Source organism: Numenius arquata, unplaced genomic scaffold (genome assembly GCF_964106895.1).
Source record: "Numenius arquata unplaced genomic scaffold, bNumArq3.hap1.1 HAP1_SCAFFOLD_1599, whole genome shotgun sequence".
Taxonomy (NCBI): Eukaryota; Metazoa; Chordata; class Aves; order Charadriiformes; family Scolopacidae; genus Numenius; species Numenius arquata.
The window spans coordinates 1,857-14,752 of record NW_027414950.1 but is presented as its reverse complement, the minus strand read 5'-3'; the positions used below and the strand labels follow the sequence as shown (position 1 = coordinate 14,752).

The window sequence follows — 12,896 nt, the reverse complement described above, 5'->3', positions numbered from 1 at the left end:
GGTGCTACCGGTGCTCCCGCCGCACCCCCCCCCGCCCCCCCCGGTGTCGCTCCCCCCCGGGGGCTTTGCGCTTTGTGTGTGTGTGTGTGTGTGTCCCGCCTCGGTCCCCACTGTCCCCTCCTGCCCCGTGTCCCCCTCCCCGCTCGGTGCACCGGTGGCGGCGCTGCCCGGTTCGCGCACCGCCGGGCCAACAGGGGGCGCAAGAGGCGGCGGCGGCGGCGCTCTGCCCGCCCGCCCGCTGTCCCGCGCGCAAAGCCCTCTGGGAAATGTAGTCGCGGCACGCCGGGGGGCGGGGACTACATTGCCCAGAGGACACCGCGCGGGCGGAGTGGGCGGGGCCGGGGCGGTGTGGGCGGGGCGTGGGGCCACGTGCGGGCCCGGGGGAGGTGCTGCCCGCGCCGGGCAATGGCCGAGAGAGCCCCGGGACCGCGGGTGGGCACCGGGACGGGACCGGGGGAGGGGGGGGGCGACCGGGCTGGGGGAGCCGGGGCTGAGCTAGAGTGGGGCTAAGGGCGGCGGGACCGGGACCGGGACCGGGACCGGAGCGAGCTGGGGGTGGCGGGACCGGAACCGGAGCGGGCCAGGTCGACGGGACTCAGACCGGACCGGGGCTGGGGGCCGCCAAACCGGGACCGGACGGGGCTGGGGGGCACCAAAGCGGGACCGGGACTGGACCGAACTGGGGCTGGGGGCGACCAAAGCGGGACCGGGACTGGACCGGACCGGGACTGGGGGGCACCAAACCGGGACCGGACCGGGCTGGGGGCGACCAAACCGTGGCTGGGGGGTCTAGACTAGCTCAGCTGGGGGGAAACCGGACCGGCGGCGGGAGGGGGCCTCTACGCCCATCTCCAGCCGGTGCCCGGGGGGACCCGGGACGTTCTGCGGGTGCCGGTGTCCCCGTCCTGCCCCGTGACGCCACCTTTGCCACCCGCAGGGTCCCGACGGCACCGGCTCCAAGGCGGGGCCCCGCTCCCCCCTGCCCCGGGACGCTCGGGGGGAGGGCTCAGACGGCGACTCTGAGACCCCCACCTCCAGCGTGACCCCCAGCGAGGAGGAGGAGGAGGAAGAGGAAGGCGAAGGCCACCAGGTGAGCAAGCAAGCCGTGTCCCCCAAACCCTGGGGGATTTGGGGCCCGCGCTGGCCCCCCCGTGACCCCTCCCCGCGGTGTCCCCGCAGTGGCGGGTGGGCGATGCCTGTCGTGCCGTCTGGTCCGGGGACGGGCGGCTCTACCCGGCCCGGCTGCGGGCGCTGGACCCCGGCACCGGCACCTGCCTGGTGCAGTTCGACGGCTACGGCGACACTGAGGAGCGGGCGCTGGCCGACCTCCTGCCCCCCCACCCTGCCACCTGGGGGGCGAGTGACACCCCAGGGGGCGAGGGTCCCCCCTCGTCGTGGGAGCCACCCCAGGGCGCGAGGAGGAGGAAGGGCGAGCGGCCGCCCTGCTCCCCCCGTCCCACCGAGGTGAGTGCCCACCATCCCCCTGGCTTTGGGGCACCCCGCGGCCCCCACCCCCTCCCGGTCTCTCCCTAAGGGGCTGGGGGTGCTGCTGGCAGATGATGCCTCCGCCGTGGCCCCCGGCCCTGCTGCACGCCATCCGGGAGGAAGAGGAGGAGGAGGAGGCCTTGGCTGCCATGCTGATGGCCTGGTACATGAGCGGGTACCACACCGGCTTCTATGTGGTACGGCGGGGGGTGGGGGGCAAATGGGGTGGGGGGAAGGAGAGGGCGCCCCCTCATGACCCACTGCTCCTCTCTCCCCCAGGGCCTCCGGGAAGGCCGGGGGGAGGCTGCTGAGCCCCCCCCAAGGCCGGGCCGCAGGCAGAAGAAGCCCCCACGCAGTTAGGAGGGGCAGGTGGGTTTGGGGGTGTTCCGGGACCGGGAACCCCCCTCCCTGTGCTCCTTGGCAGGGCCCCGCTTTCGCATCACCACCCTGTTGGGGGGGTCACGGAGGGACCTAAGAGAGCTGCGGGGTGGGGGGACCCCGCAGGGATGCTGTGGGGCTGGGGGACCCCTTGGGGACACAGGGGCATCCGGGAGGACTGCGGGACAGGGGGACCCCGCAGGGATGCTGTGGGGCTGGGGGACCCCTTGGGGACACAGGGGGACCTGGGAAGGTGGTGGGACTGGGGGGGACCCTACAAGGATGCTGGGGGACCCCACAGGCAGACCTGCGTGGCTGTGGGACATGGGGACAGGGGGTCTGGGATACTTCATGGCCCCTTCCCCACCGCTCACCCCTGTTTGCTCCCCTCCAGCTGGATCCGGCCCCCTGCGCCCCACTGGAGGGGCAGCCATGGGGCAGCACCACGTTCCTGCTCCCCCTTCGCTTGCGGAAGGTCCCCCCTGGGGGGGGTTCCTGACTGCAGGGACGGGGGAAGCAGCCTTCCTCCACCCCGGCCGGCTCTGCATCAGAGCTCTGGCTGGGAGGGGGGCTGCAGCACCCCCTTTTCCCCCCCTTTTCTGTCTCCCCCCCCCCCCAGCTTTGTCCCCTCCTTTGGAATAAAGCTGTTTGTGAGGGCCGTGTGCCAGCCTGTCTGCGCCATCCCCAGAGGGACCCTCGGCGATGCCAGCGTCGCGCCGGGATGAGCCGCAGCCGTGTTTGCTCAGGGAATTGGCGGAGCGGCCTCTGCCTCTCTTGGGGTGGTGGGGGGGGTGCTCAGCCCCGAGGGGGGGGGTGGGCTCCGCACCCGCCGCCTCTCAGGCTGCTCCGACTGGACGTGGCGCTGACGTACGTCCCGGGGCACGCGTGTCCCAGGGGATGCATCTCCCGGGGACGTGTGTGTGTCCCCCCTCCCCGTCCAGCCCGATGACAGCGTCAAGGTTTGGGGACACACGCACCCGCTGGGCGCCCGTCTGCGTCAGCGGGTGTTTGCCCGCGCCGGTGACCCTCGGTGGCTGCAGGGGGGTGGCGGAGGTAGGGGGGGTATAAAGCCGGCTGAGCCAGGCGCATCCCTGAGCATCCAGGGACGTATCCGGCACCGGGAGCATGGGAAGCGCTTGGCTCTGCCTGCTCTGCCTGGCCGGCTCCAGCCTGGTCCTGCCAGGCACCGCCGAGTCGGTGCCGGGGCTCCAGCCACCTGAGAGCCTGCCCGGGCAGAGCCGGGAGGAGACGGAGCTGGTAAGGAGCTGGGGGAGCGATACCGGGGGGGGACGGGGTCCCCAGACCCTCCCCATGGCTCTGGGGCACCTCGGGATGCTCCTGCTGCCCCATTTTAGGGGCTGGTTCTGGCTCTCCCGGGGTGTCCCCAGGCTCTTGGGGAAGGGGGGGACCGAGATCGTACCACTGGTTTCCTGCTGCTGCTCTCGGGCACTCAGGGGGTCCCTCACGGGGTGCAGGGGACCCCCCAGCACATGGGAATTTGCAGTTTTTACCTGATTTTCCCTCCCCGTCCTGCCCCGACGGCTCCGGTGCAGTGAGGGGAGATGCTGTTTTGGGCAGGAGCAGGTGGTGGGTGCTGGGGAGGGGACGTGAGGCTGCACCCGGGGGGGTGGGATGTACCCTGAGCCCCCCCCAATCCTGCCATGGCCCTGATTCCCTTCCGGTAGGGACCCAACCGGGCATGGGGAGCGGCGGTTACACCCCGGGGTGCAACCTGTGGGGATGGGTGCTGCTCGTGCATGGGACAGGATCCGGCACCGGCATCCTGGGGGACTTGGGGTGACGCTGATCCGGAGCCCCTGGGGGGCTCAGGGTGACACGCTGCTGTCTGCGGCAGGTCGAGGCGCTGCAGGAGGTGCTGGAGAAGCTGGGGAGCAGGGACCTGCCGGCGGTGGAGAAGAGGCTGAGCTGGGTGCCCTTGGTACGGCCAGGCTTGGGGGGTGGTGGGTGCTGGTTGTGGGGGGTCTAGCCCCGGGGGAGGGCGGGCTGGCCAAGCCCTGGGGGCTAACGGTTGCCATCCCACAGTGCGAGCCGGGGGAGCCGTGCGCGGTGCGGAAGGGGGCACGCATCGGGAAGCTCTGCAGCTGCCCCCGCGGCACCGCCTGCAACTTGTTCATCCTCAAGTGCTCCTAAGGGACATTGGGGACACCGGGAACGCTGTCACCCGCCGGGATGCTGCTGGACCAGGCTATGCCCCATTCACTGGAGGGGGATCCACGGGCCCCCAGTTCCCTCCCTTGAGCGGGATGTGCCTGGAGGTGCCTGCACAGCACCCCGGGGTGCACTGGCCCCTGGGGTGCTGTGGGTGTCTGGGACCGCATTAAACGACTTGGATTCACGGCTGCTGCCTGCTCTTTGCGGGGGGGTCTGGGGTGCCAGCACCTTTCTGCTGCTGGCCCTGGGCTGGGAGGGGGTCCTGGGGTGCAGGGTGGGGTGGGTATCATCCTGCTGCGGGTCCGTGTGGGGCAGCTGGGGCTGGGGTGGGGGAGCAAGATGGGGGGGACGCTGCTGGGGTGGGCTGGGGGCTGGGTCTGGGGGGCTCTTGTGGTCACTGCACTGGTTATTCCTGGTCCGCTGGTGGGTGGAGGCTGCGGGCAGAGGGTGTGAGGGGGCAACACTGCCCAGGCCAGCCCCATCCTGCACCATAGTGTGTCGCCCAGGGCCTGCACTGCACTGCACTGCACAGCCCCTGCACTGCATCCCGCTGCACCGTGCAACCCCTGCACGGCACGGTGCTGCACTGCACAGCCTCACCCCTGCAGCGTGTGCCGCTCCTGCACCGCGCTGTGCCACCCGGCCCCATCCTGGCACTGCATGGCGCTGCACCCCACTGCATTGCACTGCATCACACACCCCCAGCTTTGGGGGGCGTTTTGCATTGCGTTGCGTTGCATTGCATTGCGCGGCCCCATCCCCGTGCTGCCTCCCAACGCTGTATCGCCCTGTAACGCCCACCCCCAGCTCTGCACTGGCCTGCGCACCCCTTGCGCTGCATTGCGCTGCGCTGCACTGCGCGGGCGAGCGGACCCCACCCAAGGCGGCCCCACCCTGCCATTGCCCCTTTAAGACCTCCCCTCCCTCCCACCGCTCCCTTTCCCCGCCGCCGTCTCCCATTGGCCGGCGGTGACATCAGTGGGCGGGGGCTGGGCGGCGGTGACGCAGCGGAGGGGGGCGTGGCCCGGCGCGGCGCGGCGCGGCGCGGCGGGCGGGGGGCGGCCGAAGATGGCGGCGGCGGCGGCGGCTCCGGTTCCTCCTGCCGGCCCCGCCGCGGGGCCGCGCCGCTACTCGCTGCTGGCCATCGTGGGCGGCGGCTGCCACCGGCCCGGCCTGCTGGCCGCCGCGCTGCAGCAGCTGGAGCGAGGTGAGCCCCGGGGCGGCGGTGGCCGCCGTGGTCCCGGCGCTACCCCGGGGCGGGCCCGTGGGCTCGGCCCTCCCCCGCGCATCGTGCTCCGGGCTCTGCTCCCCCCCCCCCCCCCTTCCCACCGGATCCCCCACCCACCGGAGCTATCCCGGGGTCTGCACCCCGGTCCCTGGGGTCTGACCCCCCCCTCCCGGGCCCTCCCTGTCCGCCCACTCCCGCCCCCGGGGCTCCAGGATCCGGACCCCCAAGCTCTGCCCCCTCTCCGGCCCAGACCCCCAGGATCGGGCCCCCCGTATCTGCCCCCTCCCCCACCAAAACCCCAGGGTCTGTCCCTTCTCCTGCCCCCGCATCCCTAAGGATCTGCCCTCCCCTCCTGCCCAAGGGTCCCCAGCATCTGCCCCCCCTCCTGCCCCAGGGTCCCCAAGATCTGCCCCCCCCCCATACCCCCCCCCCAAAGCTCCCAGGATCTACCCCTTCTCCTGCCCCACATGCCCAAGGATTCTCCCTAAGGATCCCCCCAGGATCTGGCCCTCCCTGAGCTCTGTCTGGAACTCGGGGGGGGTGTCTCAGCCCATGGCACCACCCCCGCAGGGAGCAGGTCCCCCAAATCATGGGGGGGGGGGGAGAGAGGTGGGGGCATGTGTTGTCAGGGCTCCCCTGTGTCCCCCTGTCGTCGTGTCGTCCCCCCCCCCACCGTGGGACCGAACCCCGCCGACCCCGAGCAGCGAAACCACCCAAAAAACGGCCCCAACCCTCGCCCGGCGCCTTGTGAAAAATTTGTGCAACCCCCCCGCCCCCCCCCCCCCCCCCCGCGGCCACCCTTGCGCCGAAGCCCGGCCGGGTTACGCCATCGCCCACTGGTTTGCCAGGCCGTTAACGGCCAACGGTTGTGGCCACAGGGGTCGGCCACCACAGTGGCCCCCCGCCCAAGATCGCCCCCCCCCCCCCCGCCATATCCCGGAGGGGTTGTGTGGGTGTTTTGGGGGGTTGCACCCAGGTGTTTAGGGGGGAGCACATACACACACACACACACACACACATCCCTCCCCGGTGCCGGCGGATCCTCCGGCACCGTTAATTCTTTTTTAATTACCGCCTTTGAAGAGGTGCCGGCAACAAGGTGTGCCCATCGCCCCGGGCACCGGAGTTTTTTGGGGTTGGCGCAGCCGGTGCCGCTGTGAATCACCCGCTGCAAGGTGCTTTGCCCCCCCCCCGACCCCGAGCAACCAACCCATGGGTGCATCGGCCTCGTGCTGGCTTTTGGGGACACACTGGGGGGGGGGGTGTCCCCAAAGCCACCAAGCTGAGGTGGGCGACATAGGAATCGGGGGGGGGGGGACGGTCCCCACCCTGCTGCTTGTTGCTTAAACCATATGGGGGGATGAACTCCCCCCCCCCCCCCCAGCTCCGGTGGGTGCTATCGGGGTTGAACAGCCCCCTCCCCTTCCTATTTTTTGATGTGTCGTTCCCCCCCCCCCAAAAAAAAAAGGAATCCGCTCTTGGGACATCGATCTCTCCTCCTGCAACCTGGACGAGCAGCTGAAGCTCTTCGTGTCCCGTCACTCGGCCACTTTCTCCAGCATCGTGAAAGGTAAAAAAGACACACACAGCCCCCCCCAGTGGTGTGGGAGACGCCCCCCCCCACCCAAATCCAACCGGGGGGGCGGCGGGGAGGGGGGATGGTGGGGAGCGACTCGCACGGACGTGCGAGTCGCTCCCCACCGTCCCCCCTCCCCGCCGCCCCCCCGGCCTTTTGGGGAACAGTCTTTGCTTTGTGGCCCCCCCCCCCCGGCCACAACCAAACCCCGTGTTCCCCCACGTGAGAAACTGCTTCCTTCGCCCATCCCGGGGCGGGATGCGATTTCCTGCAGAAAGAAGGGAAAGGATAAGACGGAGCCGGGAGTTCCGGGGTCTTTCCTGGGGCTTCTTTCCCCACTGTGTCCCTTTGTCACGCTGTGGCGGGGGGGGGCTACCCCCTGGCATCGGGGGGGGGGTGTGTGTGTCTGGTCTCCAGTGGGTGCCTGCCTGTTTAGGAAGCGGGGGTGCAGCCCTGAGACACCCCCCCCCCCACTGGGATCACCCAGGGCTTGTTGAGGTGCTTGGGGGGGGCAGAAGGGGTGCCCTTTCTCCTGTCCCCCCCAATTCAGCGTGTTGTCGTCCCCCCCCCACTTCTTCTTCCTTCCCTGTGGGAGGAAGGACATGGGAAACGTGTCCTTTGGCTCGGCGGATCCGCTGGCCCCCATGGTGTCCGGGAACGGGACGGTGACTGTCCCTTTCCCGTGGGGGAGGTGGGCAGGCGCTGGCCCTGCCACCCTGTGTCCATCCCACCCCATCCCACCTCATCCCATCCCACCCCATCCCCATGGGACGAGGCCAAACTGGGGTGCAGGCCTGCCGTTCTGGGGGGAGGGTGGGTGTCAGCCCTGGCTCCCCCCCACCCTCGCAGGTCAGCGGACCCTCCACCACCGGGGAGATGTGCTGGAGACCCTGGTGCTGCTCAACCCTTCCGACAAGTCCCTGTGCGACGAGGTGAGCCCCGGGAAGGGGGGGGACATGGCCGTGGGCCCCTTTGGAGCCGCTGGCGGGGGGGGGGTGCCGGTGGATGGAGCCCGGTGACATCCTCACGTCCCCTCTGTCCTCGTGCCCCCTCCGTCCTCAGCTGCGGAACCTCATCACGGACGTGTCGCAGCACAAGCTGCTGGTGTTCGCGGGGCCCTGCGTGGAGGAGACGGGGGAGCTGATGCTGCAGACGGGCTGCTTCTCCCTGCGGGATTTCATCCAGATCTTCACGGATAAGGAGGTGCGGTGCCTGGGGAAGGGCCGGGGCGGGGGGGGGGGGGTGGTGTGTGGAACTCGGCTGGGGGACCCCCGCGGCTCCCGGTGCGCGGGGAGGGGCCGGTGCTGCCGGAGCGAGTGTCTGCTCACGTTCTCCGGCGTCTCGGCGGGGAGCCGGGCATGGCGGCAGGAGGCTGGCTCAGCCGTCTGCTCTGCAGGCAGCTGTGCTGGCACGTCCCTCCCGCTCACGGGGCTTGTGGCTGGGGGGGGGCCATCCTGGCAGCTGGGAGGGCCCCCCCAGGCTTCATGTCACCGGGTACGGGGGTTGGGATGGGGTTCCAGGAGCCCCCAGGGAAGGGGTGCCCTGTGTTTGCCAAAGGAGGGGGGGCTGCGGCAACCCCCGGGGCTGCCACATCTCTGTCCCTGGGTGCCCCCTCCCGCCTGAAGCTCTGGCTGTCCCCGTCCCCTGGCAGGTCGGGGAGATCCTGAGCTCTGCAGACCCCTCGGCCAAGGCCAGGCTGACCATCAGCTGCCCCGACTTCGGGGAGTGGAAGGACTCGGGTTTGGACCATCACAACCTCCAGGATTTCATCGAGCTGCGCTACAACCCGGGCTGCATCCTGCCTGAGATGGAGGGGCTGGAGGAGTTCATGGAGTACCTCTCGGAGTCGCTGGAGCCCCAATCCCCCTTTGACCTCCTCGAGCCCCCCACCATGGTGGGCTTCCTCAAGCTCTCCAAGCCCTGCTGCTATATCTTCCCGGGCGGGAGAGGGGACTCGGCTTTTTTTGCCGTCAACGGTTTCAACGTCTTGGTGAACGGAGGTTCCAACCCTAAATCCTCCTTCTGGAAGCTGGTCCGGCACCTGGACCGCATCGACTCCATCCTGGTGACACACGCGGGCACGGACAGCCTGCCTGGTGTCAACAGCCTGCTCCAGAGGAAACTGGCCGAGCTGGAGGAGGATCCGTCCCAGAGCTCGCAGGGCAACGGGGACTGGGCCAAGAACCTCATCTCTCCAGAGCTGGGCGTCGTCTTCCTCAATGTCTCCGAGAAGCTGAAGGACATCGAAGGGAACTCCCGGGTGCTGAAGAGCTGCGACGAGGCTGCCCTCACCCTGCACTACCTGGAGAAGCTGGGCATCCGTCCCAACCCGCTGGCCCGGGACAACGGACCCCGCGCAGAGCCCATCATCCTCTTCCAGAAGATGGGAGTGGGCCGGTTGGACATGTACATCCTGAACCCCGTGAAGGGCACCAAGGAGCTGGAGTTTCTCCTGCAGCAATGGTCGGGCAACAGCTACCCCAAGGAGCAGGACTTGCCCCTGCAGTGCCTGACCTCCGTCTGCGCCCTGCTGGTCTGGCACCCCGTCAGCCCCTCCGAGAAGATCATCCGGGTCCTCTTCCCCGGCTGCACCCCCCAGAGCCGCATCCTGGAGGGCTTGGAGAAGGTGAAGCACCTGGAGTTCCTCAAGCATCCCGTGGTCACCAAGAACGACTTGAAGGGGTCATCAATGCCCCAAGCTGAGAAGCCCCTCAAGCAGAGGAGGGCAGAGAGCAAGGAGAGCCTGAAGTCAGGTTCCAAGCTCAGCTTGGTGGACACTGGGGCACCAGCGCCGAAGGAGAAGGCTCCATCAAAGGTGGAAAGGAAGGACGTGAAGGCAGGGACCAAGGAGAAGCCAAAACCCCTGGGGGAGACAGCCAGAGTGGGGTCAGAAGAGGAGAAAGCCAAGGATGCTCGGGCCAAGCTGGACTCTTCGATGGAGAAGCTGAAGGTGGATGCGAAGCCGAAGGTGAGCAAGGAGAAGGTGGTGCCCAAGAAGGAGCCTGTCCCCCGGAAAGAGGAGAAGAAGCTGCCGAAGAAGGACGAGGGGGCCGAGGCGAAGGGGGAGGCCAAGAAGGAGGTGAAGGTGGTGAAGAAGGAGGTGAAGGCTGAGACACTGCGGAAGGACACGAAGGAGAGCAAGGCCGAGGCCAAGGCTCCTGCCAAGACCTTGGCCCGGAAAACGCCGGTCCCGGAGCCCCGCAAACCCCTGGCCAAGGCTGGCAGCATCAAGAAACCCCCCCTCAAGAAGGAGCCGGAGAAGCCCAAGGCCAAAACCCCCCGGGAGGCAGGCGGGAGGAAGGAGCCGGGGACATCGGACGGCTCCAAGTCCTCCTCCCCCGAGGACATGCTGCCGGAGGCCGAGCGGGGCCGGGGGGGCGCCTCGCCGGGGGCCAGTGGGAGGAGGAGGAAGGAGGAATCGACGGACGAGGGCATCACCACGGCCGAGAGCGAGCTGGAGCCCTCGCCGCTGGAGAATGGGCGGGCTGGGGGGGCAGGCGACTCATCCTGCCTGGAGAACGGCCTGGAGGACCCCGAGAGCCCCCAGCGTTTCCGTTACCTGGAGAGCAGCCCTTTGAGAGCCGTCTGCCCCCCGTCACCCTTGGCCAAGACCCCCAAGAGCGACCGCAGCGTCAACTTCGACCTGACCCCCACCGGGGTGCTCAACCACGGCCCCGAGGGCGGCGAGGACGCCTGCGGCAGCTCCGAGGAGAAGACCTTGGAGATGATGTCTCCAGCCAGCTCGGGGCCGGCCAGCGCCGGGCACACTCCCTTCCACCAGTCCCCAGTGGACAATGGCATGGAGGAACCGGGCACCGGCACCAACCGGCAGCCCAACTCCTGGCCACCGGCCGGGGGCAAAGCCTCGCAGGACGGCTCCAGCTCCTCGCAGGAGAAGCAGGCGGGCTGCCTCTCCCTCAGCCCCTTCAAGGATGACGTCCCCGATGTGTCCCCCACCATCACCACCCCCTCGCTGCCGGCCGAGGTGGGTTCTCCACACTCCACCGAGGTGGACGAGTCGCTCTCGGTCTCCTTCGAGCAGGTCCTGCCACCCGTCAGCGAGTCCCCACCAGAGGAGGGCAGGCGGTCCCGGGGGACCGGGGGGACGCCAGAGCCGGAGGCCACCAAGGGTGGGTTGTCGTTGCCGCTGCGGCCGTGCCACCACGCACCGCGGGCTGACGGTGACATGGTGACACGGCCCGGCCGCCGCTCCGACTCGCCCCACGACGTGGACCTCTGCTTGGTGTCACCCTGCGAGTTCGAGCACCCCAAATCGGAGCGGTCGCCCTCGGCCGCCACCAGCCCCCGGGAGCTGTCGGACAGTGACCCGTCGCAGGAGCTGGTCCAGCGCCAGGGCCGGCCCCACCAACCGGCGGGCGAGACCCCCCCCACCTCCGTCAGCGAGTCGCTGCCCACCCTCTCCGATTCCGACATCCCTCCGGCCACCGAGGACTGCCCCTCCATCCTGGCCGACGGGCTGGAGTCGGACGAGGACTCGGAGCAGCCCACCCGCGGCATGGCCAGAGCCCATGACCCGTTGCCGGCCCCCATGAAGGACCCCCACCCCATCCCCGCCCAGCCCGGTATCTGCATGGTGGACCCCGAGGCGCTGCCGGCCGAGCCGACCCGCGCCGGCAAGAAGGAGCCCACCGGCAAGGTGAAGAGGACCCCGTCCCGCGTGGGCTCGGCACCCACCGCCGCAAGGGCCGAAACCCCCCGGAACCCCACCTTGGCCCCCAAAGCCAGGGGCACCACCAGCTCGGCACGTGACGCTGGGGACAAGGCCAGGTTGCCCCCCGGGGACAAGAAAGGCCCCTCCGTTGGGGACACCCGTGGCCCGGGGACCACCCGCAGCGCCGGAGCCCGGCCGCCGACGGGAGCTGGCCGGGCATCACCGGCAGGTACGGGGCTGGGGGGGACACAGACATGAGGGGGGGTCCCAGCTTCGGTGTCCCCATACCGGAGCAGCCGGTGCCCTGCAATGGGGTTGGGGGGGGGTGAGGGGGTGGGTTTAGGGGGCTGCTCACAGCGCCGTACCCTTTTCCCAGCAGGCGCAAGGGCTGCGGCCCCCCCGGGCCCCCCCGTCTACGTGGACCTGGCGTATCTTCCCGGTTCCTGGAGCGCCCGGACGGTGGACGAGGAGTTTTTCCGCCGCGTCCGTTCCCTCTGCTACGTGGTGAGCGGCGACGACCACCTGAAGGAGGGCGTCCTGCGGTCCCTCCTCGACGCCCTCCTCGCCGGCAAACACCAGTGGGGCACCGACATCCAGGTGAGACACCCCCACACACACACACACCCCACAACCCCCCCCCCCCCAGGTACCCGGAGGGTTGGGATCAGCCCCCCTCCCGGTGCTGGGGGGTGGTGACGTGGGGCTGGTGGGTGTCCCCCCCCCCGCAGGTGACTTTGATCCCCACCTTCGACTCGCTGGTGATGCACGAGTGGTACCAGGAGACCCACGACAGGCAGCAGGAGCTGGGCATCACCGTGCTGGGCAGCAACAGCACTGTGGCCATGCAGGATGAGACCTTCCCCGCCTGCAAGGTGGAGTTCTGAGGGGGGGCGGGGGGGGGGGGGGCTGCGGGGTGGGCTTCGTCCCCACCTTCCTCCTCCTCCTCCTCTTTGAGACCCCCCCCTCCTCTGCACCCAGTAACTCGGGGCTGCACCAACCCCCAGCTGCTGTGGCTTGGAGGGGAGGGGGGTGTCTGCTGGGGGGAGATGGGCTCGCCCCTGCCGCTTCCTCCCCCCCCCCCCCCCCAGCACCACCCAGGACTTGGGGAGGGGTTGGGGGTCTCCCTGGGGACCCCTTCCCAAAGCCCACAGCACCCACACGCTGCACCCTCACACGCTGCGTGGTTCCCGCATGCCCACGCCGGAGCCGTGCACTCCTCGCTCTGCGCCCACCGCCGTACCCCGGGGCAGGGTGGGGGGGGCGCTGAGGGACCAGCTGGGGACGGGGTGCCCTCCCTACCTTTGCCGGGGGGGGCAGGGTCTGCATCCCCCTCCACCCCCCCCCCCCCCGCCGCATCCAGCAGCGGTGCTGAGCCGTTTCCCGGT

General features: G+C 69.9%; 3 protein-coding genes across 3 annotated transcripts; all 3 read left to right on the top strand.

Moving 5' to 3' along the window:
* The first annotated feature begins 379 nt into the window (after positions 1–379).
* On the top strand, positions 380–2,529 carry LOC141478288 (survival motor neuron protein-like). Its single transcript, XM_074167395.1, has 6 exons — positions 380–432; positions 938–1,090; positions 1,180–1,464; positions 1,557–1,682; positions 1,765–1,854; positions 2,258–2,529. Exons 1-5 carry the CDS (start codon positions 406–408, stop codon positions 1,843–1,845), a joined length of 672 nt encoding a protein of 223 aa, XP_074023496.1. The 5' UTR covers positions 380–405; the 3' UTR covers positions 1,846–1,854; positions 2,258–2,529.
* Positions 2,530–2,988: 459 nt separating this feature from the next.
* Positions 2,989–4,014, top strand: LOC141478289 (cocaine- and amphetamine-regulated transcript protein-like). The gene is made up of 3 exons (XM_074167396.1): positions 2,989–3,120; positions 3,719–3,802; positions 3,907–4,014. The coding sequence occupies exons 1-3, from the start codon at positions 2,989–2,991 to the stop codon at positions 4,012–4,014; spliced, it is 324 nt and encodes a 107-aa protein (XP_074023497.1).
* Positions 4,015–6,739: 2,725 nt separating this feature from the next.
* Positions 6,740–12,395, top strand: MAP1S (microtubule associated protein 1S). Its single transcript, XM_074167394.1, has 7 exons — positions 6,740–6,833; positions 7,689–7,771; positions 7,902–8,042; positions 8,491–10,893; positions 10,954–11,740; positions 11,891–12,108; positions 12,240–12,395. Exons 3-7 carry the CDS (start codon positions 7,983–7,985, stop codon positions 12,393–12,395), a joined length of 3,624 nt encoding a protein of 1,207 aa, XP_074023495.1. The 5' UTR covers positions 6,740–6,833; positions 7,689–7,771; positions 7,902–7,982.
* Positions 12,396–12,896: the final 501 nt, after the last annotated feature.

Coding starts and splice junctions, on each gene's coding strand:
- MAP1S (XM_074167394.1), top strand. CDS start 7,983: ATGCTGCAGACGGGCTGCTTCTCCCTGCGGGATTTCATCCAGATCTTC. Junction 10,894..10,953: donor TCGAGCAGGTCCTGCCACCC/GTCAGCGAGTCC, acceptor GGGACGCCAGAG/CCGGAGGCCACCAAGGGTGG. Junction 12,109..12,239: donor AGTGGGGCACCGACATCCAG/GTGAGACACCCC, acceptor CCCCCCCCGCAG/GTGACTTTGATCCCCACCTT.
- LOC141478289 (XM_074167396.1), top strand. CDS start 2,989: ATGGGAAGCGCTTGGCTCTGCCTGCTCTGCCTGGCCGGCTCCAGCCTG. Junction 3,121..3,718: donor GCCGGGAGGAGACGGAGCTG/GTAAGGAGCTGG, acceptor TGTCTGCGGCAG/GTCGAGGCGCTGCAGGAGGT. Junction 3,803..3,906: donor GGCTGAGCTGGGTGCCCTTG/GTACGGCCAGGC, acceptor GCCATCCCACAG/TGCGAGCCGGGGGAGCCGTG.
- LOC141478288 (XM_074167395.1), top strand. CDS start 406: ATGGCCGAGAGAGCCCCGGGACCGCGG. Junction 433..937: donor AGAGAGCCCCGGGACCGCGG/GTGGGCACCGGG, acceptor TGCCACCCGCAG/GGTCCCGACGGCACCGGCTC. Junction 1,465..1,556: donor GCTCCCCCCGTCCCACCGAG/GTGAGTGCCCAC, acceptor TGCTGCTGGCAG/ATGATGCCTCCGCCGTGGCC.